Consider the following 26,841-nt stretch of genomic DNA (forward strand, 5'->3'; position numbering starts at 1 on the left):
AAAGCCAGGCCGCAGTCATTCCCGGTAGTTGCAGGAGGAGGAGCTACGTTTCAACATACAGTAACTTCTTTCTACTACAGTGGGAGCATTAAACGTACACTAACTAACCCCTACCTGCGGGCAGCATCGCACATGCTCAGACCCAACAAAAGCGATCGGTTAAACCCGCCCCAGTAAAGATATTTTTCTCCCTTTTCCATTATGTAACTCTGTTGGTTTACCTTGAAACCAACTGAAGCCTCCATAGGAATGTCATTAAATATGCAATATGTTCTTCTTGTATCTGTGCTATTGCTGAGCATGTCCTGGGGAATAGCGTCTCACTCTCTGGGCATGTGTAGTAGGATGGCAGCAGGTGACATACCTGAGTACACATTTAGTTAGTAGGTCACAGGTTCTCCTTCTTTGGGGTCTTCCAGGTATTTTCAGCTTCCCCGCCCATTGTTCAGCACTGGAGCACTGCGGGGGAGTCCCTTCATTGAAGGTCTTTCAAAATCATTGCAAAGAAATGTCAGATGAGGTGAGTCTGTCGTGTATCGAGGGTGTGTCATTTATAAACCTACCAATTTTCCTGACGAGCGATCATTTTTCAGGTATCAACGCCCTCTGCTGATTTCACCTCACTCTTCTTTCTTCAACTTGCCCCTCGGCCAACTCTGCAAGTAAGCCAAGCGGCAACTCACTTCCGGCCAAAAGAGTTAAGCATCTAGTCCAAACGCACCCAGTGTACGTTGTGATTTCTAATCGTGTAAGATGGCGATCATAAACAATACATACAAAACTTGACATACCTTTCTACCAACTTTCAAAGCGCGTTTACATTTTTTTAATAACAGAATGGGAAGGGCATCAGCTGCACTCATTCAGTAGTAAAACGCTGCAGCATACAAGAATGTACACATAATTTTGCACGCATGTTATGTTATTCGCCATTTATATAGCGCTCTATATATAATTGGTATGACCTCAAAGCGTTGGTAGGTGGAATGCCCTTGGTGACCGTAGTCCTGGTCAGTTGAGAGAGTAGGGTATCCAAGAGTGCTTGGGTGTATTGATATCGGTTCAATGTGTGTAGTCCGGCGGGTGGACACCAAGGCTGTGTTCTGGCTGCGTTAGGCCTGTGGGACACATATGTGTGCAGCTAGGCAGGTTTGTGTTGGAATGTAGCTGCACACATATGCGTTTTATTAGAATGATGAGGTGTTGATGGGATAGTGTTCGTATGTGAGCAGCTAGTCCGAATTGATCGAGGGGTGTAGCTGCACTCTGATTGTGGGATGGTGTAGACAGTATTAAGCACTGATTTCCCTAATCCCCAAGATGGTTACTAAATATTGGTGATTCCTACTATCTAGTGTCTGACTGGCTAACATTGAGGGCCAAAAGGCAACAGCCATATCTAAGTGACTGCAGTGTCTTCTAGGTGTATCCTAGCCTGAAGTCCCACAACAACTGCAATGTTCTTTGGGCCTACCATCCACCCAGGTCTCACATGTTTTTCTCCTTCTCATACCCTCTTATTTCTCAACCTGATATCTTTTATCTTCTTTTCACTTCATTCTACTCTCCTTCTTCTCGTCCTCCCACTCTAGTGTCTCTTACCTCTGTCTCTGTCTTCTCCTCTGTCCATCCGATGTTATCCTATTTTACCTTTGCTCCTTATTATTACCCTCTGCTGTTCTCTCATCTCCTTCGACTATTGACTACTCTCCCCTCTATACACTACACTACAACCTCCCTTCTCTCATAATCCACTCCTTTTACTCTGCCAGTCACCCAATCTCATTCCCTTACTCTGCCACTAAGTCTCACTCCCGCACCTTACTCACCATGCACACACTCTCACACCCAAGTACTATTTTCTTTCACCAACCAATACCTCACCTTCAACACTCTCTCTGCTAGTCCCCTCCATACTCAGCTCCTCCAACCTTCCACAGGCTTGTCTCTTAGTATACCTACTCATCTCCCCTTGACCTCACACGAACAACCCACACTCTCCCATTCTGTTTTGTCTCCTTTGACCCACCTCCTCCCACCTTCATCGGTTGTCGAACTCACCTGGTTCCTCTGGCCAATCTCTGTTTTGCTCTCCCACAGGGGCCGGGTTACACAGTTGAGAATGTATTAAGCACCCCGTGTTTGGCAATGTTGGCCCGGTTCATTGATTGTCAGTATCACAGTTTGTAATGTGCTCTGCCAGAGCGTTTTGATTGACGGATCATTTTAATAAATATTTGCTGGCTCTCTGCTCGCATCTCTTTACAGTGGGATGCATATTCCATCTTCTGTTGCTTGGATTTCTGGAGTCGGGAGTTGTACACCAAAAGAGAGAAATACTGGCCAGCATATAGTACGGCAGGTATGGGTTGATAAGAGATGGTACTCCTGACTTGCAATATGGCTCATCGGGGGCAGTAGAGACTGGGATCCTCCCAACTCCCACATCCCGCCACTGGGGCAAGACTGAGCCTGACAAACATCCTGTTGGCCTCCTACCCCAAGTTGAGAGGGATCCCCATCCCTCCTTGACAGGGTCAGTTCCCCGACCCTGTCACAACCGGCTCCTTCACATTGTCTTGTTTAGTCACCAGATTACCATCATGAAAAATTATAAAGCAGCAAGATTCAACCTATGAAACTCGGTTTATCAAGGCCTTCAAAGAAAGATCTAACAAGTTGCAAAGAATTCAAAACACGTAGCTAGAATTCTCCCCAAAATTCTTAGATGATATCACACCACTCCCTATCAATATGGTTGTATTCAGACTTCTGTGCTTTACGCAGAATATATGAACTGGCAGGGTGTGTATTTTATTATTTATTTATTTTTTTTTTTTTTACTTGAACTCTTTGTATTAGGAGTTTTGCATTGAAACAAGCACATATAACATTCTTAACATGCACAATGTGAGTATCCCCAACCTGCCCAGCCGGATCCAGTCCCATTCTTCCCTGTTCCCCTCCCATCTGCTCCCCAGATATTCTTCCAAGTTCTTGGGCCCACATCGTTCTCCTCTCCTTTACCCATCTGTCTTCTCCCATTTCCCCCAGATTTTCTGATATTTCCCTAGCATCCCTCTTGTCCGGTATGTGATCTTTTCCATGCTGCAGCAATGTTCCATGCTTACTTCCCAGTTGAGAATCGTTGGCATGTCTCTGGACCCCCACTTGGCTGCCAGGCCCCTTTTTCACCCCTATTGCTGCGATTGCTATCAGTTTACTGTCCCATCGTTGCCCTCCATATCCCCACTGGTGTGTAGCAGGAACATTTTGGGAACTGGCATGGCCCGAATCTCAATCATCCTCCACAGGACTCTGTCTCAAAACTCAGAGACCAGCCGACATTCCCAGAGCAGGTGATAGAACGTACCCACAGTCCCCCCACACTTGAGACATGTGTTCTTCTTGGCTCTGCCTATCCTGTAAATCCTGTCCCTTGAGATATCCATTCTATGCAGTATTTTGTATTGAATCAGTCTCATCATCGAGGATACATTTGCCGCCCTCGCCGCCCTCGCTGCCACCATGGTTTCAACCCACTCTTCGCTTTCCAAGATCCCGAGGTCCTGTGCAGTAGCACCTTGAAGCATCTTTTTTGCAAGATGGAATTACAATAATACTCACAATAATAAAGTTGTGAGACCTGACAACATCGGACTGATGCATGTACACTCGGGTACAAACTTGATTGCTTGGAGGTTTTATACCCCAATATGTGTCATTTATGATGTCACTCTACGTGGCAAAATACAAAACCTTATGAAGGGTAGTGATTGGTGAAGGGAACATATCTACTTATAGAACATACAAAGATTAGTGCATCATTGGCCACCCTTTGTCTGTATTGCACGCCTTGAACTACCTCTAAACACACATAGTACTGATAATAGTGGACGAAACAACAGTGGTTTGGCTCTTGCAACATTGCGTGATAGGTATTCCCCCAACCCCACTGATTGGTTGGCATACTATCTCAACCTTGGACCTTTGGCTATTTTAGCAGTACGTACGTGAAACGAAAACTAGGTGTTTGAATCCCGTCAGACTACTCCCCATTTTCCCAATGAGTCCATCATCTCTCATTGGTAGGCCATTAACCAAAGTCTTCCGTTTGTAGTTGACCTTGTTGCAGCTCACTCTCCTGGAACATTCAAGGGCGTTTAAGCACACCACTATCTTAACTTGAGGCTCTAATGAATAGTCTTTGTTTTCGACTTCTGAGTCACATGTGAAGAGACTACAAATGTGTCAATTTCAGCCTTTCATTTACTGCTGTTTGATTTAATTATGCAGGGTGCTGTCGCTCCTTTTGGCCTCTAGACAGTTGCTCACTCTATCTCATATGAACTTTGTATGCTTTTAATTGACCAGCAGTTTGGCTCTCACAGATGTTTTTGTTTTCCTTCATCTATAAAGAATGTCCCACATTTGGAGCTATCTATGTACTCTCTTTGTGCTCTGCGCTTATCCCTCAAAATAGCATGTTCACTCCGGACCAAACTTGACTCATCGTCGGCTCCGCTCACAGAGCTATTTTCATGCATTTTCTGATTCTTATATCTTTGGCCTGTCTCTGAGGTAGCTTGGTTATATTCAGCGTGAGCCAACATAGATTTTCCAAATATGGCCGTCCTTGCCATGTTATGTATTCCTCTATAGCAAGCTTCTATACGTTGTCTCTCTACCTTGCATTACTGCGTATTTACAGTTGTTGGTCAGTAAGTTACTTCATCTTCTTTAGATCATGATTACTTTAGCTTCAGGTTCATGTTACTCTTAGAGCTTCAATTACAACGTTACTTAGACTTTTCATATTGTTTCAGTATAGGTTCATATATCTTTTTTATTACATCACTTTGTCCTCGTCAGATTTTACTTTAACGTCCATCCATGATATTTATTGATGCATTCTGATATCTCGGCAGGCGACATCCTTCCATGTAGCATTCCTCCATGCAACATCCTTCCACATTTTCAGTGTGAGCGTACATTCTGTATGGATGGCTGAGTGCATTGCATTTCTCATTTAGTCCCAATTATTGCTTTTCTTCCGACTGTTGCAGTGAGGGGATGGGAACTGGCACAATAGCATCTGCCTGCTCCTCTACAGTCCCGTTCCCATTTTTCTTTTAATTGCGTTAGCGGCGATGGGGTTTGAGGGGGCGAAAAGTTATTAATAGCCTGATCACAATGTTGATATCCCTTTCTTTTGCAGGGTGTCCATGAACAAATTGATTTCTAAAGGGATGTGTTCTGGTAAATGTAGATCACCCCCAAACTGGGCTGTTATTGCATGTCTCAGGCGCATTTACGTGTACTCCTCCCCCTGATCCAGGTCATATCTATCTCTCAGGTCCTGCAAGGGCAACAGGGCTTGGTTACCTGTTACATCCCTGACTGGTGATCCCGACCCGTGTCCACCGCGGGTGGTTCCCCAGTTTCTGGATTTCCTCCAGGCATGGGTTGTTCCACAGCAGCTGTGCCTAGTGGTCTTCCCCTTCCAACCCAATACTTTGGTAACCTCTTCCCTTATCTGTATCAACCCCATGCCGCCGGGAGAAATAGCTTTTAACCATTGCTCCTATAGAATACCTGCAGCGGGTCCACACCCTGCATTAGGTCTATTTCAAGTCTTGTGTGGGACAGATTCCTCCTGCCAAATAGCCATTTGTTCTGCACCATTAAGTGGGCAGCCCAGTAATACTTCCTAATATCTCGAAGGCTCACTCTGCCTTCCCATGCAGATCTTGTCAGGACAGTCATTGCAATACGTGGACTCTTATTCCCTCATACCACCCCTTTTATCAGGGTGTTAATCACTTTAAAGTGGGTGTTGGTGATCCACACCAGCTTATTTTGTAATACATACAGGATTCAGGGTAGTGCCAGCATTGAGTAGGTTAACCCGTCCTAGCAGTGTCACCGGTACGGTAGCCCAGCGATTCGCATACTCCCGCAATTTGCTAACGACCGGGCCCAGTTGTTTCAGGAATATCCCCAAATCTCTCTGCACCTTAATTCCCAGGTATTTAAAACCTTTGGTTTCAACCCGGTGGGGGCATCCCCTAGGTACGGTCGCTTGGCCCCCTTTAACAGGCATTATCGCAGACTTTCCGCAATAGATTTTAAGCCCACAATGCCATGGGAAATCTCGTAGTAAGTGAATAACCCTCAGTTCCAGCTGCCAGGTACGCCAGTACGTCATCCGCAAACAGGAATATCCTACCTTCCCAAACCCCGGGCCTCCTGAAACCATGTATGCCGGGGTCCGTTCTGAGCACCTGCGCCAGCTGCTCAATTTCCAATAGGAACAGTAAAAGGCACAGCGGGCATCCCTGTCGGGTGCCCTTCTGCAACGGAAATGTGCGTGATGTGTGACCATTCAGCCTTACTGGGGTCTGGATTTCTCAGTGACAATTTTAAGCTGTACCACTCCAATGTAATCTTCAATCACCTAACCACCATTTTATTACTGTACCAAACAGTGTGGTAAGGCTGAGCAATGCCACGTTATGGATGTTGTCATCAAATGGCTTTATTACCTGTATTTGTATGGAAGGGTTTCAATGAGAGGCTTATGGGATCTAGGGCTACACTAGAACTGTAAGGCTATGTTCAAGGTAAACAGTGCCAGAAGTGTGTCATCAGAAAGTGGGGCTTTGCTCCAGATGTCACACACCTTTGATGATCAGTGGTTAAATCATAGCGTTCATATCTACTCTTAAGAGTCCCTGCCTCTCCTTGATCTTCCTACTCTAAAAAGTATGTCCAAATGATGTGGCCTACAGAAAGTTCCAAACCTAGTTCTAACAAGCCTTTTAGCCTCCAGGCTAACCTAAGTTTAAAAAACATGTTGTTCCAAAGTCCTTCCAACCAAAGAGTTCAACATCCTAGTCTCAAAACCACCAGCCCTAAACTAATACATCAAATATTTCTCATGAGAAGGCTCTTCCAGTGTTTACTTACAGTTGCCTGGACTCTCATCTGGTCTTCCTGCTTTCACTGGCTCTCTGAAGTCCTCTCCCGGGTTGTCAGGCTCTGCAATTCCTTGCATCAGGTTCCTTCATGTAGGCGGTTGCTCAGCCTCTGGTTTTGTCAATGTGCAAATAGTTACTCCCAACACTCTTTATGTAGTTTAGGTCTCCCCCTGACTAAATGGTCAGCACGTTTCGCAATAGCTGTCTCACAGACCTTGGTTTCAACACATTCACAGCAGGTCTCTCCCTGAGTTTGGGTTTCATCACTTTTCATAGTAAGTCTCTCCCAGCCCTTGGGTTTCATAAAAATTCACAGTAGGTCTCCATGAGTGTTTGAGCATTCATTTCTATGGGTACACTTGAAACACTTGTGTATAGGTGTGTTATAAATGCCATATCATATCATATTTTCCCCCCTCAGCCATGCTCCTTTTCAGGAAGTCATATTATGTCACCCTCCTGCCATGGGCCACCCTTCTCAAGGAAGCTCTTGACGATTAGGTCTACTTCTTGCTGCAGAACCAACAACTACATCCATCTTTCTTCCCCTTGATTTTCCTCTCCCCTCTCCTACCCTCCTCTCTCTCTCTCTCTTCAATTTCCCTCTTCTAACTCTCCTCCACACCCTCCCCCGCCTGCCTAATCCCACTCCTTATTCCCTTTCCCCTTCAGTCAATTGCTCTTGTCACTGTTTTATCGAATGATTCATGATATAATTTTGCTTCATCTGTTACATTGTTGATGTTATTATGTATAATGTTGTTCTACTATACAGCGCCTTGGTGTAAAGCGCTATATAAATCAATAAATCAATCAATAAATCAATCAATCAATCTCTCTTATAGCAGTCTGTCCTTGTGGGTAGGTCTCTGGGTTAGCCTTCTCCAGAGTAGCTGCTGCAGGTTGGCCAAAGCTTGGGCTACCTCTTCCCAGGTAGAGTGGTCCTCGTGTATCGATGGGCTGGTTTGGAAGAGTGTCTACTTCCTTTCGAACCCTTTTCTTTCTCTCCTTCTTTCCCTTCTTTTATAGTACTTCATGGAAATAAGCACTTGTTTAGGCCTTTTGTATTTGCTGTGGCTGCTGTGGTGTAGTTTCAGGTTTTAGTTTGGCCATGTAATGCTCACCTGGTATCCACAGGGACGTCACTCAGCCTGTTCTGACCTCTTACGACCTCAAACCCTTCCCTGGAGGCTATTCGACTGGAGACTGGGCCTGACACACAGGATTGGTAGAGTTTAACTCCCTATTGTCTCTGTGTGCTTGAACCCCTTCTTCCCTGGGGTCCAACCCTTCCCTTTGATCCACAGCTCACCTTGTTTTCTTGGATAGTGTGCTCTCCGTCCTGCCTTCAGCGCATGGGCGCGTTGATTGATGCAGGCTTGTTGCTGCCTAGTTACTTCACTGTCAAGAGTCCGACAGGTAAGTATAATGAGTCTTTTGAACAGTTCTCTAACTTCGTTCCTTTCCTTCCTTAGATGATGGCCGGCGTCCAGGGATGGCGGCGTGCTGCTGATATGAATAGCGCTGAAGGTGAGTGAGAGCGCGATGCGCGATGCACCCCTTTCGTATTTGCATTGAACTGAGTTCTTTTTCTGTGTCTTTCAGGTGCCGCGACGTTTGGATGCCGGTTATGAAGAACAAATGCAGTGGGTAAGCGCAGTATGCGGTGCCTCTATATGTTTCCACGCTAACCTGGAGTGTCTTTTCCCTTTTGCAGATGGAAGAGAAGTTCCGGAGACAGAGTTTGCCCAGAGTGGCTGGGATTCAGGTAAGCGTTTGAAGCTTGTACAGTATTTAAGCATAAGCTAAGATTTGCAGAATGCTTACTAATGCCTTTTTTCTGTTCTTTTCCCTTTTCCTTAGGAAGCGGCGTGCCGGGATGGGAATGACACCGCCGAAGATGCCCGCAGAACAGAAGGAGCGATGACTGATGGGCAGAAGTGCCGCAAGGTAAGGCTGTTCCTAACGGTGTTCTTGTTCTTGCAGGGGCTGAGCGCAGAAGAAAGATGCAGGCCTACTGGAGACCCATCCGAACACGGTGAGTGTCAAGCTGCAGGTACAGAAAACGCAAAGCATGTTTCTCAGCCTGGGCGTGGCTTAAATAGTCTCTGGGTATCCCAGGTGCCTCTGGGCTGAACCACACCCAAAAGTCTAGACCGCACATGCAGTTCTGGGAACCGAAATATGTGGGGGCATCCATCTTGTCCCCATCAATGCACTACAAGTCCAATCCCCAATGTTATCCTATGGGAGTGAGTGAGTCTGGTGCCACAAGCGCCAAGTCTGACTCCAAGTGGGTCTTTGGAGGAATGGAGAGGCCCTTGAGGGCCATGTAGGTGATTGTGGCCTGGCTCCAGCCTGACATCTTGGAGGGCTGGGGACATGAGGGGCAGGAATCGTGACAGGCCTGGTTACTTGTACATCTTCCAATGGATATTTGAATCTCTATGATGGGTTAGCTTTATCTTGATTAATTGGGAGATTTCTATTGCCTGTGAATTATGACTCTACGAATGCACCTGGGAGCACCCCGCCCATTATGTAAGTTTTCTGCTTCCTGCGTGGACATCTGCATTATCCCATGGCCATGGTATGGTGAGCCGTGGCTTCTGAATGGAGCTCTAACCGAGCGCAAGGACTGCAGTCGTCCAAACGCTTCTGATTGTAAATTCGAGAACTTCTTTGTTGCTTCAGCACTTCCTTTGTGCTTGCTTTTCCTAATGTTATGCCAGTTGGCCTGAGGAATATTCTTTCACTGTGCGCATTCGGTCTAGTAGGGGGAGCAGTAGCAGTACCATACTCTGGCTTGCTTTCCTAGTGTAAATCAATATTAGGAGAGTTGTGTAATCTTTTCGGATGTTATTCCCTTAGTGCCTATAGAGGCATATATCTGTAACACCTTGGTGGATGAAATTCCACGCCTTGGCGGAAGTAGTTAGTCTTCCATCCCAGAGGATGAAAGGAGCAGGATTCTACTCCTTCCAATCTCTGTGAGGTAGCATATTGGTTAGGTCCTGTGCCATCCCAGTCCCTAGCGCTCATCCCACTCTCATAACAAGATGGGCATTCTTTCAACTCACCAGGACAGTTGCTATAAATGATAGGTTTGGGACGCTTTTTCTATGCAGGCGTTCGAACACTTTACCAAAGTGCATTTGCAACATTTTCGATTACTTTACATTTTGTCTGTTTCTATACGCTCATCTATTCAAACAGAAACGTAGGCCTCATCTTTCTAACCATTGAGATTCTCTGATTAATGTTGTAGGCTATAGTTTTAGCACCTTGGTGCCCTGCTGTGCAGTGTGTTACACTGTATTTAATTCAGCATAACATATGTGAAGGCATCATGAAGAAAGACACAGACAACAGATTCAAAGTTCAAACAAACTTGTTTTATTTCATTTAAATGTCAGGATGGATGAAGGCCTCACTTGCCCTAAACTAAGGTGGGATTTCCCGACCTAAAGAAACTAAGGACAATCGGAGTCAAAGAGTTCAATTTAATAGTCTGTCTGTGTCCAAAACCTATATTTGGCCTCACCACTAAAGCAAAACAATGTGTAGGCATGTCAGCAATAAAGAAATAGTGTTCCAAACAAAGTTCAGAGCTTCTTCCAGCCCCTGACTTACTTTTCAGCTCCTCTTCCCCGAGTCCAAAACAGTTCCACAAAGTCTTGGGGTTCCCTTTCCCAAGTCCAAAAGAGTTAGTTCAAAGTACAAAATAGTTCTCAAAGGAGTGGGATCCTCCCTAACCCTCTTGCCATAGGTAACATTCCCTGTTTCACCAACATACCTCTGTTACAACACAAGCCTTCGTTTCATGTTTACTTCCATTGGCTTGCTCCTTTTGATATTAACACTCTTGTTTCCTCCTTTCATCTGCTTTTCATGCAGGGCACGCAGTCTAGGCGCAGTTGCGAGACCACACGGTACACCCATCACAGGTCATGCAACCAATAGCTCTTTTTTGTATGTTGTTCTGTAATACTGCTTCCATGCAGGTCTTCCTCAGTCTAGGCCAAGTTGACGGACCACACGGTTCATCCATCACAGGTCACGCAACAGATACCCACGTTCCATCTGCTTTAGCAACAATTGTCCACTGCTTTCCCTTGACAGTGAAAAGTATTTCTTGTATCAGGATTATTTTCTTTTATCACTTTATCCTGGCCAGCTTGGTCACAAATCGATGGTTATACTTTTGATACTTCTCTGGCTTCTGCCAACACATGTTTCCTCTTAACCTGTAGTTCCTTGACCACTTGGCTTGTGTCAATACTTGTTTCTCTTCACAAACCTTTCTTGTGATTTTACTTGCTTTGCCAACATTTGTATTTCATTCACTTCACTCTGCAGTATTTGCCACCTACACATTGTTGCTTTTAATCTATTCAAAACCTGCTCATTATTTGCTTTGTCTCTGTGTGGCATTCAGAAATGTATTAATTTCACCCTTGAAACCACTTTCCATTTAGTTCAAGGGTATAAGCACTTGCTTCACTTGCTTCAATATTCAAAAGTGCTTATGATAGTTTCCAAAATGTTTGACATTCAAGAAAGGCTTATTGCAGGTTTTCGGACTGCCCTGGTATGAGAGTATCCCATCTGCACTCACCGACTTCAGGCAGCAGCTCCTGTCGGCTTTGTTCCTTTCCTTGCTGTGCCTTACCAGCTTCCACGGTCTGCGCTCCTCTCTCGCGGAGGTCTGGAAGGGTGCTGCTCACTCTCCTCATGCATGCGACCAACGGAGTGTTGCGGCGCCCCACAGCTCCTGCTTGCGCCCGACATGGAGAGTGCATATAACTTCCTTATCTTCTCTGGGCCTGCCTATGCCCCAGCGTCTCTGGTCCTTATCGGACACAGCTTCCCACACTCAAGTTTCCTGCTCCTGTCTCTCTGGTTCGCCCGCTTCCAGCTGCATCCGGCTCAACATTCCAGCCTGTGTGTCATCTTTTTGTGTGAACAGCCCGCATATATATATCCATTGGGCTCACTAAGTGACCACAGGTGGTGTGGTCATTTGGTCCAATTGCCTGATCATAGTTAAAGAGACATGCCTGACCTTTACAATACTCTGCAGGCCTCTTCCTCATCTCAGTACTAAAGTGGTGAAATGACTTACTAGTGTTCACCATTCTTAGCTGTCTCTTCCTCGTCCCGGTACCATAGTGGGTTGAATGATGGAAAATGTGGGGTGATGTGTTACAATAGCCCATAATGGCCGGGTGTGGGTTGGACTGGTCTTCATAAGGGAAAGGGGGATACCATGTCTCGCTATTAACCTTCCTCTTTTTCACCTTCTTTCTCTAGCTTCTAGATTGATAATATTGTCTCCCATTACCCTGGCACAAAAGTGATGGACTTTCACCTGGCCACCTTAGAAGATGATCCAAGGGGAGTAGCTGTGAGGACGCCCTCAGGTTTCTCACACAAAGCAGAACAATATGTGAAAGTAATGCCTGCTGCATGACCTGTTTACAAGAACAAATGATGGTATTCCACAGGCATATCATGGCCATGTCTTGCAAATACCTACTGTGGAAATAAAAAGCCCTTGCAGATTACAAGATTGTATGTACCAAGCTGAAATTAAGACATGTAATGCTGCTTTAAGAATCAAACCGACATGAATGCTGCTCTGTTAGTTAGGCTAGGCCAATATTATCTGGCCTGTTTGGAGATTCATCTCCATGTTTGCTGTGAATTGCTCTCCAACATGCACGTAGTACTGCCTGGCACGCATAAGCAAGAATTCTTCGTGCTGCATTGCTCATGCCCTGCACGGTTAAGCTGCTTTTATGTTCTCTGACCATTATAATTGGACCACTTGTAACTTGATAATGCTGCTTTTTAGTCAAAATTAGATAGTTACCATATATCTTTTGTAACAAGACGCAGGTACAAATACAGCGTGGGCCTCCCCACATGAGGCCCGAAGAAGTAACAGAGTTACAACTTCTCTTTTGAAGGTTCTAAGATTAGCAGGAAGCCATGAGTTCACTATCGAAGATTGCTTGAATGAGCAGTTTTGTGTACACTGTTGCTTATCCCTGTGGATCTGTCCTCCAAGTGGCCAGGACACGGCCATCGATATTGGATCCAGTTCCTGGGGGTGGACTAGTAAGGGAGGATCACCGGGATTGGGGGTGCTTGGGGAGTGGGAGTGGGACACCAATGGGTGAGACACGGTATCCCCTTTTCTTCAATACCTTTTCCCCATGCAACCACCTAGGACATTCGAAAACACTGCCCCTCCCTTTCCTAACATGAAAACTTACGCACAACGGACTAACGCCAGAGCCGTTTACCTGACATGTCCCAATACAAAGGTCAGGCAAAGTCAGGCAATTGATGAAAATAACACACATCTGACGGCCCTTTCCCTTCCCCACAGGGATAAAAGGTGGAGCAGGAGAGCACAGTACGAGCGAAGCAGCCAGCACGAGGAGACGCCTGTCCAGACCCGGTAGTTCAAGAGGAGGAGAAAGGCAGTGAATATTGAGAGGCTGAAAAGGAGAGACACAACATTGCCCTTTTTGACACAGACCAGTGAAATCTCTGCAGAACGAATAGTAAGACAGAGGACAATAGCCCAAGAGTGTTGCAGCATTTGTCAACGGTACACGGTTTGTGTCAACGCTAATAAGCATTAGCCAGGGAAACTCCTGCTGCTGTGGTACCAACCCTGACTGCAGTTACAAAGAAAGCCAAGCGGTTCATCACAGCCGGTGAGTCGAGGGGAGAGCCGATAAGAGCCAGGCTGTGGTGAATGGAAGACGCAAAGTGGCAAGTTGAACCAAGTTCAAAGAACTGCAAACATGTTGAGGAGAGAACAGCTGCAGATGGAACCGGAACCACATGGGTGCTAACTCGAGAGACTCTGGTCGATCCACGTTTGAGTGAAACTGCAAATACTAGAAAGCCATAGGCGAGCCGCCAAGATAGGTCAAAGTGGTGATACAGCAGGTCAAGCAAAATCCCTGTACAGTCGAAGGAGAAGCCATAGTGAACCTGGTGGAGGGAGGCTGAAAGTAAAGAGGGGTCAGTGCCCGGAATAGGGGGACCCATGGGTGAAGAATGCTCACCCCAAGTAAACAGGTAACAAACTTTCATTTCGTTGGAGGAACTTTTTTTAAAAATATTAGCAGAAGTCAGTCCCTCAAAATCAAGAGACTTTTGGTAAAAAGAGACTTGGCCATTGAGGCACCTGATAAGCTGCGAGAAAACTGTCAACTCGTGCTGGGAAAGCTTGAGTGTGTTCTGTGCTCCAGGATTCCGTCTCGCCCTGTGCTCAAAAGGTGGGGAAGGGATTCCCAAGCTGCTGCATCCTGCCATATTATTTGTGAACACTTCTTTCTTTTCTTGAAAACCATGCCACACCATTTTTGTATTAGTCGTAAGGTTTGGCAGTAGGTTTCTTAGAATATGCTCTTTTTATTTGACACAACACTACCAGGACTGCTTTATTTTCATTTGATGGTCAACGCTTGCTCCCATCTTAGATTTAGGTGTAGATGAGGCGTTTTTCCAAACTGCATACAGTTTAGTAAACACCCTTGAACTGTGATCACTTGTGTCTGTCTTTACTTTTGCCATCCTGTGTTCCTTACAACACCCATCTCATTGGATTCAATGTTTACAGAAAGGTGTAAGTACTATTGTGTTTTGGGAGGGACATGTTTGGTTTTAGATTTATTTGTGGCGACCTGCCCTGTTGATGTATGTTTTGCCATTCGTGACGTTTACATACCTACCCCAATTGGAGTGTGTTGATGTAATTTTCCACTGTCACTATATAAATCCTGTGCATCTGCCAAACTATTTGCTTGTCACTACTTGTTTTGCATTAAGAACAGTATTTGCTTGTAATAAACCTATGAATGTAGCTATTTTGCGGACAAGTTAAGAGCATAGTAGTTGCCGTGGATGTAATATCTGATACATGAATGTCTCTGTTATAAGTGACAGTGTACTATATTTCACTGAATAGAGTTAACAAGTCCGTGATGTACCATTTTCTCTTCCAGGGTCAAATATTTCTCCATCAGGCTGCGGCTTGTTTCTCTGAAGAGGATTGGATGCCTTTACATAAATGGCAGAAGGAACTTTATGAGAATGTGATGAAGGAAATTCATACAGCCCTGATCTCTCTAGGTAATGCTTCATTATTGATCAGTCCTTGGAATTTTCAATCAATGCTCAACTGATTTTTTCTGCACTCTAAGAAGGGAGTTGGTTTTGATTGTCTATCTTTGTTTGCTGATAAAGGTTTGTAAGTGTGCATCATAGCCAGGCACAATAATCTTCCGCCACCACGTCCGCGGAGATTGAAAGTGTGGAATAATTGTGAGCTCTAAAAAAGGGAATGCAGTCACTGGTCAAAGATAGTGACCTGCCAGGTGATAGACCTCTGTAAAGGAAACCGATGGGGCAGTGCAATCACTTAGGCTGAGCGTAAAATGAAGTGGCTATTGCTTTTGGCCAGTGGAAGGATGTTAGAAATAGGTTGACAGTAAATAATAAGCCAAGATGTATTTGTTGTATGACATACCGTTGCCTGCTGTAAAACCATCAAAATACAGAAATACACAATTATGTCACAGATGACCGTACATGTAACTTTGGCACATGTTTTGGTATAGTTTGCAAGGTTCCCTATTACCACTAATCATGGGCTCAACATAAGAATGATGCTGTTGATACTTGTACACTGTAGGTCAGCCTAGATTCTAAACATGTACATAGATCTCTATTGTTTCCATTTTTATTCTTATGGATGTCCAACTGTGTGATGTGATTGTTCTTCGTCCAATCTATATTAGTTCATTGAAACATTTATTTTGTCTTGCTTCTACGCACTTTGCTATGACACATTTTGGCAAAGTTTGTCTCTTGGTCATTTGCATTTACTTATTCATTTGTTCGTTAATTTTGGTTTTGTAACCCACCATATTGTGAAGTAGTCCCACATCAGGTATTAGTAGTTGTAGAATAGAAACTGAAGCTGAATTCTTAACTAAAATGGTGATAACCAATGTATATGCCAGTTAATATAATTAATTAATCAATCACCTAAGTAAAATTTGTGGGACATCATCGTCATTAATGATTCCAAGGACCTAAAGCATTGTCAAAAGACAATATGCAACACAGCAATGGCTACGAGATCTTGGGCACTCTTGGAGGACTCATAGACATACATCCATAATCAGTATTTGTAGCAGAGAGGGACTCCACATAAGTAGATAAAGCTGAAACAGTAGCTATATTGCAGCATTTATACTTGTGGAAGGTAATAACAGTCACATTCTTGTAGCAAGCCTAATGGCCAGAGACATAGTATAGAAACCACAATAGACGGTACTTTTTTGACACATACGGCGTTGCTAGTTACCAACAGTGCATTTCAACAACTTGATGTGGTGTGGCAAAAAGCATTCTCACTGAAATGATACTCTTACCAAAAGTACATGCAAGACAGAAAAAGGACGAAACCACAGGGGGAGAATTAGACTCTAGCTAGTGTGAGAAATCTAGAGATATCGTCACTGCTTCCCTGCAGGGAAGCTTCTCTTACGTGCCAGAGAAAGGCAGAAGCTACCTGACTCTGACCCAGGGGGTGGCTATCTGCAGAAGGACCCCGTGGAGGAAGACAAACTCCAGGGATGCAGGGTAATGATATTAGACCAGAATAATTATTTACCTGGTTTCCTTGATAACAACCGTGTGTCTTTTCCCCTTTCTTGTATGGCATATTGTAAGGTGGATAAAGAATCTCATGTTTTTACTAGTCACCAACCTTATATGCATACCTCCCTATTTAATGCTGAGGCAAGAAAGAGAGATGGAGGAATTGAGATTGCTAGAAGCGGTAAGGTCACAATGCGTTCTAGTCCTTGAAGGATGTTAACATGTGCTGGGACTTACGTACATCCCCCTCCTTTAATAACACTAAGGCACTAAGTGCTGGGACTTACATACATTCCCCTCACCTTTAATAACACTGAGACCACAAGTATTGGGAATTATGTACACACCCCTTTTAATAGCACTGATATGAGGAAGAAGGATGGAGTGATGAAAATGACTGGAAGCGACAAGCCAAAGCTGCGTTCTAGTCATTGGAAGATGGTAACAGGTGCTGGGACATTCAAATATGGAACACATGAACAGAACGAGAGAGTCACCCCTCCCAACGCTGGTTGGGACACAGGAGGAAAGCTGCAGACTGGAGCGAAGAAGCTGGCGAGGACGACGTCCAAAGACGTCAGGCAGATGAGTGTTTGCTGAGCGGCCATCCCGAGCAGCAGGAGCTGCCGAGCGAAGGAAAAGGCCAGATGGGAACCGAGAAGCCGATGAGATGCGTTCCCATCAGACAGATGGACAGTGGAGGAAACTGTGAGATGCGATGGACGCCAAAGCTGCCAGCGAAGACCGGTAAACCCGGAGAAGGAGATTGTGATATGTGGGCGCTTCAGAGCGGATGCTGCGTGCCGTTAGCAAAGAGCAAAAACCTACAGAAGGGAGCTGGGACATTTAACACAGTTGGAGAAGGGTTGGTGGCCTGACATATGAAATATAGAATTACCTGGATACAGAAACGAGTGAATGCTAATGAAGAGTGTGAGACTGGGATTCACACTCGAATATTCAAAAAGCCCTGGCAGGAGAGAAAACCAGGCATACAGCGAATCTGGGACCCGCACCTAAGTATCGAAATAAAACCCTGGAAGGAGATTAAACCAGGGATTGGAGAAATGGGGCAGAGACCCCAGGAAGTGCTGAGAAAACAGGGGCAGAAAGCCCCCCTTTTTTTAAATTGTGGACCAAAAGGGAAGAACCATATCCCTGTCTGAAAAGGGCAATAGGGGTGCAGAGAAATAACTGTAAAGTATTGTGGGATCAGAGAAAACTCAAGGGAAGAGCCATTCTCCTTGGGATTGTGGACTCAAGAGTAACAGAGAAAACTCAAGGGAAGGGCCATCCTCCTTGAGGTTGTAGAAATATCCAAAAGTGACATTGTGAATAACCAAAAAAACCCAATGGGAAGGGAAGGTCTCTTTAGCCAAACTTTATTCATTTTATCTTTTCTGCATTTTACAGACTTTATATTTGGACATTTGGAAGGAAGCTGCAGGTGTTCAGCCAAGAGACATTCCCCATTTCATTTATATTGAGTTTAGTCATTTCATTTCATAATGCTTTATTTCGACAGAAGTGTCATAAAAGCCAACAGCATCATGTAACAATTCATGTTATTAAACTTAAAATATTACAGTAAAATGACAAGATTGACCGGCAATAAATCTGGCTCACAGGAATGGTAAAACACCCTTCATAAAAATAAAATAAACATGCCAACATTATCAGTGCATCTGTACCTTTTTCAGTCTTGCCCTCCAAGCCCACACAAGATATTAATAAGAAGCATAAACTGCTAACACAAAGTTGGAATTAGTGCAGACAAGCATAGCCTCATTGATGGTCTGACAAGTTCAAGCCAAAGGAAACAGCCTTAGATCACATTTCCTCAATGGCAGTGTGGCCGAACACGTCATTAGAAAATGAGTGATAGATTCATTTGTGTAGCCACATAGCAGACACATAGGGCTTCATTACAATTGTGCCAGTCCGGAAACAACAGTGCTGGTAAGCATACCGGCACAGTTGTTTCGGGACCGGCACACTGTGGGTTTGCCTGCCAGAGTCGCTGCGCACGACAGGGCTGATCCTGCCGGGCACAGCGGCCACGGTAGGCGAGGTGTCACGGAAGCACCGGCACCATTAACACCAGTGCCGGTGCTTCCGTGGTCCCCATTCCCATAGAATCCCATAGGAATCTATGGGAATGGGGACCTAGAAATTACTGGCGCCTGACTTCCCGGACCGCCGGGGTTGTAGCCCCTGCGGGAAGTCAGGTGCTGGTCATTTTTTTCAGGTCCGGCGGCAACCTGCGTAATGAGGGCCATAGAATATTCTTATCCCTCTTATGGCGCAAACTTCCAATTGCTAGAATCCCTATACGTAGCTTAATGAACAGCGCTCTTTCATATTTCTGGTTAACATAATCTAAATAGTCCTTGTAGCCCTCGTCGTTCACCTTAATTCTCCAGTAGCGAGCCAGGACTAATGAACCCGCAACCTTAATGCGGTTGTTGCAATTCATCTTTGCAAGTGTTGCCACCTTGATTGCTGCCTTTGCAAAATTGGTTACGCTGCCTGGATTGGTCCAGTATTCTCCAAGCCCCAAGGCATCTAACAACTCCTTAACATGAGCAACCCCTGGTAAAGAGGAGCCCCCTGCTTGTGTAAAAAAGTTCATCATTACTTTTTTATATTTGAGCAGGGAATCGTTCAACCAAATCCGAGCCCAATAGTAGACAGGCCGCAAGTGGCAGACAAATTCAATACCTTGCATCCCGGTTTCTAAGAATGCAGGTAAATTTGCTGTTGATAGTGGCAGTCTCAAGATATTCTTTAAGTACTTATTTTCTACAGTAGATAAGCTATTGATGCTTGCCTGCCCCCATAATTCAGCCCCATAAATAGCAGCCTACCTAGCTTGGGCTTTGTAGGCCTACAGGGAGGTGCAAACTGCGCCGTTCCCTTGCTCAGTAAACCTTGCAAGGGCACCTCTATACCTAGCCAATGACACTCTTGCTTTATCCAGCTACAGGACAACATTACTCTTACCCCCAGGTAATCATAAAAGTCGACCTGTTCGATGGGGCCCTCATCCAACTCTAGCCTTAGGACTCTGGGCTTATTCCTAGTTCTTGGGCTAAATACCATCGACTTTGTCTTTGAGACATTTAAAGTCAGGCAATTATGCTTGCAAAAATCCATGAATACCACTAACTGCTTGTGCGTGCCAGAGGGTGTTAGTGCTAATAAAACAGCACTGATAGCAAAGAGTAGGGCCGTGATCTTCTCTCCTGCTAGCATGGGGGAACCCAGCAGATCATCAATGACTCCATTAATGAAAATGCAAAATAACTTGGGGGCCACTATGCACCGCTGCTGAACCCCTTCTCAATCTTGAAGGTTCGTGAGGTGCTGTTATCAGTTGCCCATTTGACAACGGCTAAATTGCCCGAATACAGATTCTGAATAGCATCTAGCAGGTGTAACAGAATATTTAATCCCCAGAGGACCTCCTACAGATGGCTCCTAGGGACTGTGACAAATGCTGTCCGCAGGTCTACAAATATCACGTAGACGCACATTTTCCTGAGGATAGCATACTTATCACATATTACTGTAAGACAAAGGCTTTGGTCGTTTGTGCTCAACCCCTCACAGAACCCATGTTAGCGATGGTTAATTATTTGGTGTTCAACAATCCAGGATTCGAGGTGAGAGAGAATTGCTCTCGCATATACCCCCCTGCCCATCGAATAGAGAGATTGGGCGGTACTGTTCAGGCAATTCTCTGTCTCCCTTTTTTGTGTATTGGGACTCAGCAAGGCTCCAAGGTGTAGGAACTGTATCATATTTCATGACTGCATTAAAAATATTGGTCAGGTAGGGGATCCAGATACCAGGCTCTGTAGCATATAGATCTATTAAAACCCTATCTGGACCCGGGGCCTTGCCCAATTTTTGGCTATGAAGGGCTCTGCCTACTTTCTCGCATGTCAAGGTGAGTGGAGGATACCCCGATGTTAGCCTGAGAGGCAAGCCTATTTTCCCTGTATAACCCTGCAAAATACTCAACCCAAGTTGATTCGGTAATGCAGCCCTGCTGCATGTGGCGCCCAGCCCCCACTATACTCCAGAAGCCCCTAAAGTCACCTTTTCCTATTGCAATTAGCAACTCATCCCAGGTATTTTCACACCAGGCCTATTCCTTGTTCATCAGGAGCTTCCTGTACTTCTTTCTAGCTTCCTGCAGATCTAAGGAACCAGTTGTGCTCTTTGATCTAACCTCACTAATCAACAGGCCTTTGGCCTGCCTGCACTCGGCTTCGTACCAAAGAGTCCTAGGGCCTCATTAGGGGTGTGCCTGTCCGGTAACAACGGCGTTGTTACCAGACCGGCGCACTCCAAGTCTGCGGGCGGCACGGCAGCTGCCTACAGACTTTCACGGAAGCACCGGCACCGTTATTAACGGTGCCGGTGCTTCTGTCATACCCATTCCTGTTGAGTCCTATCAAGTCCTATCAGTCCCTACTCAAATGGGAGTGGGAATTAACGATTTTCCGGCACCTGACTTCCAGGAGCACCGGGGTCGTAATTCCCTGGTGTTTCCGTGAAGCCAGGCGTCGGAAAAATTCACAAGTTTTACCTGCACGGCTCGCGCCAGACTTGTAATGAGGCCCCTTGTCTCCGTGGATTTACAGACTGATTACAGGGGTTTTGAAAACATGAGCCCCAGCGTTTCAGTTAATTTCCAGTGAAGGCTGACTAGCGCTACACTATCCAGTGAATCTTTACTGGCAAATCCCTCCAGAAATGGAATTGTATCGCAATATGCCATTGCCAGGATTTTGCCCAGGTCATGATTCCCCTCTTGATATTCTGTCTGGAATGGCCAGTGATGACTAGTGGGACTCCAAAAACTGATGCCCCAACTGCTCCGGCCTCGATCACTCCCATATAGGACTGATTCACCTCTAGCACCAATAGGTTGTGATCACTTTCTACCCTACACTGGACGATGAAGATGTTCATGAGCTACCAGGGCTTAACAGTTACAAGGATGTAATCTATTTTACTTGTGGCCAACCCATTGTCAAAGTTTGGAGCCTCTGGAGCATCCCCCATGGAACCGACATTGCAAGCCCTAAGGCTGGCTGAGAGTGAAGGGATTGGAACTTATTCAGCATTCCTATATTGCCTTCATGATTTTGTAGAGCTGAGACTGCCTATGCCCCAATGGCTGTCTTCTTCATCCATTATTTCAACCATAGTAACCAGAGGCTCAAACTGGAGGTTAAGGTCCCCCATAACCGTCATCCTCAATGAGTTGGGCGAGCTTGCCCTCTAGACATTAACGCGCTCAACCACCTTCAATTTGACGTCAACAGTTGCCACAGGTAGGCCCCTATTCTAAAAGTTAAAAAGGATGATTTTAGAATCATCTTTAAGATTCAAATGTAGCTCAAGTATTTCAAGCAATTGGCAGTCTGACACCTGTATCGACTTTAACAGTGATACATCTACCCACGTCACAAACCCCCACTTGGGCGTTCCTTGTTTCATTTGTTCACTGGGATTGCACACTGGGGTTGCAAAGGTTGCATACCATTGTATGTGAGGGGCATCAACGGCCCAGTTTTCGTGGAGACTTATGATCCTGTGCCCCCTTTTAAAATTCTGGCAGTCGTTATCAACTAAATATTTGTTCACCTCAGCAATATTCTATGATAGGGCACGCACCCCAAGCCTTGGGTGATGGAAGGAACTGAGTGGGTGCTGCAATCCATCCCCTGTCACATCAACAGTCTCCAACTCCCCCATTGGCAAGGCTGGTGCCTGTCCCTTGCCGGGTTGCCCAACCCATCAATCAATGATGGTCTCAGTGGATCCCCCTTCTTTATTATTATTTTTTTAAACTAATGTATTTGTTTTACCTTTATACAAACAAATAGCAATAAATACAGATAGAAAACAAAAATAAATCACAATCATGAACAACGTTAAAATGTTGCAAAACAGACATGAAAGAAAGTTCTGCCCCCTTCCCTCTAAACCACTTAATACATCTTAGATGAGAGGGGGGCCTATCTTCCCTTTATAACCCTGCAAAATACTCAACCCAAGTTGATTTGGTAATGCAGCCCTGCTGCGTGTTGCACAGACCCCCCAATCAGCCTGTGCGGAAGCCTATACTGCCCTTCCATAATACACAGTGAACTACCACACCCTTGGCGTGTGCCTCAATGCTAACTTCTTCCATGGGGCTCGTCTTAGGGAGCTCAAATAGTAATTTGCCACCAACCGGACCCTGCGGCTGACGAGGCGGCATCAGGGTGGAAAGCCTGCTGCCTGCCCCCGTGCGCACTAATATTAGCTCTCCCCACGCATGGTACAAGTGCCATAATGGTGGAGTCATTTCGATTGATATGTCAAGACCACTCAGAGGTAATGACCGCTGCTCCATTGCCAATATTTTGTTCACCATCGTGCAATCAAACATTTGTACTTTGAGTCTTTGCCATATGGGCCTGCCAGTCTCACAGATGCTGTTATATCACTGTGGATGATTGAGAAACAACCCCTTTTAGCCCTGAACCAATTGGCAATCTGACCTTATTAATCAAACTGTCCCACTGTCCATATTTTGGGTTCAATGGTTTGGGCACATTCGCTAGATAAAACGATCGGGACAGATGGTTACTACTATTGGCGGTACTTTGTTTGAAGTAACTCTTGCCACATGCTCATATGGGACCTTGTTTCGTGCCCCCGCCTTTGCAAACACAGAGGGGCGGACAACTGAAGTCCCAAATTCTCCTGTGGTTGTCCTTTCTTCTTGCCATCTTTACTAGTGTGTAGTACTCCTGTTGCCTCAACCCCATTCACAGGGCCCTTGTCTACCAGTGTGGCCTTTGCTAATGGGTGCTCCAGTGGTGGCTGTGAGTGCAACACCAACTGTTCCACCACCCTTTGGAGATTGCTCAACTCCAGTCTCAGCTCTTCATTGTCTTTTTGCAGTAATGCAACAAGCAGCAATACATGCTCGAAAACCACCACAGCCCTGCGGGCCACTAGCTTTTCTGGCATCTCCCTCTGCCTCAACCACCATGATTGTCGAACCGATGGGAGTGGGTTCTGAAATTAAGATGTAGTCTACCTCAATCCCATCCAAAATGTCATTCTTATTATAAATCTAGAGTTTGGGGATAGGAAACTCCTTTGGTTGTATCGAGGTCAATTACTCAATGAGTTGGGCGAGCTTGCCCTCTAGACATTAACGCACTCAACCACCTTCAATTTGACGTCAACAGTTGCCACAGGTAGGCCCCTATTCTAAAAGTTAAAAAGGATGATTTTAGAATCATCTTTAAGATTCAAATGTAGCTCAAGTATTTCAAGCAATTGGCAGTCTGACACCTGTATCGACTTTAACAGTGATACATCTACCCACGTCACAAACCCCCACTTGGGCGTTCCTTGTTTCATTTGTTCACTGGGATTGCACTCTGGGGTTGCAAAGGTTGCATACCATTGTATGTGAGGGGCATCAACGGCCCAGTTTTCCTGGAGACTTATGATCCTGTGCCCCCTTTTAAAATTCTGCCAGTCGTTATCAACTAAATATTTGTTCACCTCAGCAATATTCTATGATAGGGCACGCACCCCAAGCCTTGGGTGATGGAAGGAACTGAGTGGGTGCTGCAATCCATCCCCTGTCACATCAACAGTCTAAGAGCTCCCCAATTGGCAAGGCTGGTGCCTGTCCCTTGCCGGGGTGCCCAACCCATCAATCAATGATGGTCCCAGTGGATCCCCCTTCTTTATTATTATTATATTTTTAAACTAATGTATTTGTTTTACCTTTATACAAACAAATAGCAATAAATACAGATAGAAAACAAAAATAAATCACAATCATGAACAACGTTAAAATGTTGCAAAGCAGACATGAAAGAAAGTTCTGAACCCTTCCCTCTAAACCACTTAATAAATCTTAGATGAGAGGGGGGCCTATCTTCCCTTTATAACCCTGCAAAATACTCAACCCAAGTTGACTTGGTAATGCAGCCCTGCTGCGTGTTGCACAGACCCCCCCAATCAGCCTGTGCGGAAGCCTACACTGCCCTTCCATAATACACAGTGAACTACCACACCCTTGGCGTGTGCCTCAATGCTAACTTCTTCCACGGGCCTCGTCTTAGGGAGCTCAAATAGCAATTTGCCACCAACCGGACCCTGCGGCCGACGAGGCGGCATCAGGCTGGAAAGCCTGCTGCCTGCCCCTGTGCGCACTAATATTAGCTCTCCCCACGCATGGTACAAGTGCCATAATGGTGGAGTCATTTTGATTGATATGTCAATCCCACTCAGAGGTAATGACCGCTGCTCCATTGCCAATATTTTGTGCACCATCGTGCAATCAAACATTTGTACTTTGAGTCTTTGCCATATGGGCCTGCCAGTCTCACAGACAGCAACCTCATACCATGGCAGAATTTTCCCAAGTTCCTGGGAGCGGGAATTTAGAGGCCCCCCAAAAGTCCCTGGCCATTTTCTGCATCTCCTCTATACTATACTCGCATGGGGGAGGTTTTTTTTTCCTGCTGTTAACAGATAGCCTGCCTTCCTTACCACGCATGGCAGAAACATCATCATTCGTGATCACACTACAATTGGAATCGACTTTCATAGCCTTACGTCCCCCATTCCCTTCTCCAGATTGACGGTAATCTTGTTGGGGAGTTCTCTCTTCCTGGCACTCTGTCATACAAGAGCCCTGCCATTTTGTCGATCATGGTGTTAGCCTCATCTATTCTATCGACAAACTTTGAGGTTTGTTTCCCAGCTGTACATTTGGAGGGTGGGCTCGCAGCCTTCCTTTTTGACATATTGGGTAACAAAACGCTCACTTGCTATAGATGATCAAAGTGCCTTGTACAAAAAAAGTGCCTTGTACTTAGTGCAGTACTCATGTGATAGTGCAAATTGCAATCACAACTCTTTCTCTCCACTTGCCAAATATAAAATAAACACCCTGTTTAGTGTGTGAGGGTCAGCTTGGGATTTTGGACCCAGGATAGAGAACTCCTTTTGCTTTAGACATCCTGACACAGACGTTGCTTAGTTTTGTTGAGGTATGGAAACTCTTCTAGAGTTAGGGATAGGTAGGATTTCCCCAACCCCTGCTTTTCTTTTGATAATAAAAGTATTTCTTCAATAGAAAACTTGTTACTGGGTCTGAGTCTTACTCTTGATCCCTCATCCCTCACACTAGCCAATGTTTGATGTGTTCAGTATTTAAAGTCTGTACTGTACCCAAAGAGCTATCTAACAACTTGTACATATTCCATTGGCAAGGCAGAAAACCACCTCACCGGAAACTGAGGAAATCATTGGTAAGTAAATTCCCTTGCCTAATTTTAGTAACCAGCAGTGAGGTGGTCAATAAGCCCGGGGGGCTCCCCGAGATAGTCAGGAAGTTGGATCCAGTGGAGGTACACAGGGGATCTCCAAGTCCCCGAGTAAGTTGGAGGAACTCCACACTCCAATTTATGAGGGGAACGAGAAAAAGGGGCCTGGATAGTCCAGCCTCTACTCAATGTTGTCCCAAATGGTGATTGGAGAGGGTCTCACCGGAGCCTTGCCCCCTCTCATTGTAAATGTGCATGATTCATTCTCTGAGTCCATGTTGCTGCATTCGGCCACAGCTATGATATGATATGATATGGCATTTATAACGCGCCTATACACAAGTGTTTCAAGGCGTGACGAGGCAAGGGAGGGGGAAACGAGGGAAGACAGACAAACGATCCTACTAGGCCAGGTGTCATTCAGACCATGCAAGTGCAAGGGAGGGGAAGGAGGAGAAGTGCGGGGGGGGAGTGAATGGAAGAGGAAAGTCCAGTACATGGGATAGAGAACAAAAAAATAAATAACAATAAGTAAACAATAATGAAGTGCTGCTGACACGGTAGACTACATTGCCCACCATTTGTGGAGAGGATGTGTGCTTACCTCATGCATAGTGCATGGAATCAATTACGCACACATGCATTAGGAGTCCCAAAGGGACACAGTAACTTTGTTCCCAAGGCAACCCAGTATGTCAATCAACCAGAGGACTTCAGTCCCCAGAACACCTCACACAGCAACGAAGTGGTCCATGAACCAGAATATAAAAAACTCTGGATACAGGGAGATTGCGGAACCCTGAAGA

General features: G+C 45.4%; 1 protein-coding gene across 2 annotated transcripts in view; it reads left to right on the top strand.

The window, feature by feature from the left end:
- The first annotated feature begins 369 nt into the window (after positions 1–369).
- The window catches only part of LOC138467452 (uncharacterized), a 665,424-nt gene continuing 638,952 nt past the window's right edge, over positions 370–26,841 (top strand). For both annotated transcript variants that reach the window (XM_069607453.1, XM_069607454.1), the window contains exons 1-2: positions 370–520; positions 15,011–15,137. In XM_069607453.1, coding sequence (XP_069463554.1) covers positions 509–520; positions 15,011–15,137 — 139 coding nt within the window. In that variant the 5' untranslated portion in view covers positions 370–508. The remainder of the gene's footprint in view (positions 521–15,010; positions 15,138–26,841) is intronic.

The sequence above is a fragment of the Ambystoma mexicanum genome, chromosome 4q (assembly GCF_040938575.1).
Source record: "Ambystoma mexicanum isolate Mex_15411 chromosome 4q, UKY_AmexF1_1, whole genome shotgun sequence".
NCBI classification, from domain to species: domain Eukaryota; kingdom Metazoa; phylum Chordata; class Amphibia; order Caudata; family Ambystomatidae; genus Ambystoma; species Ambystoma mexicanum.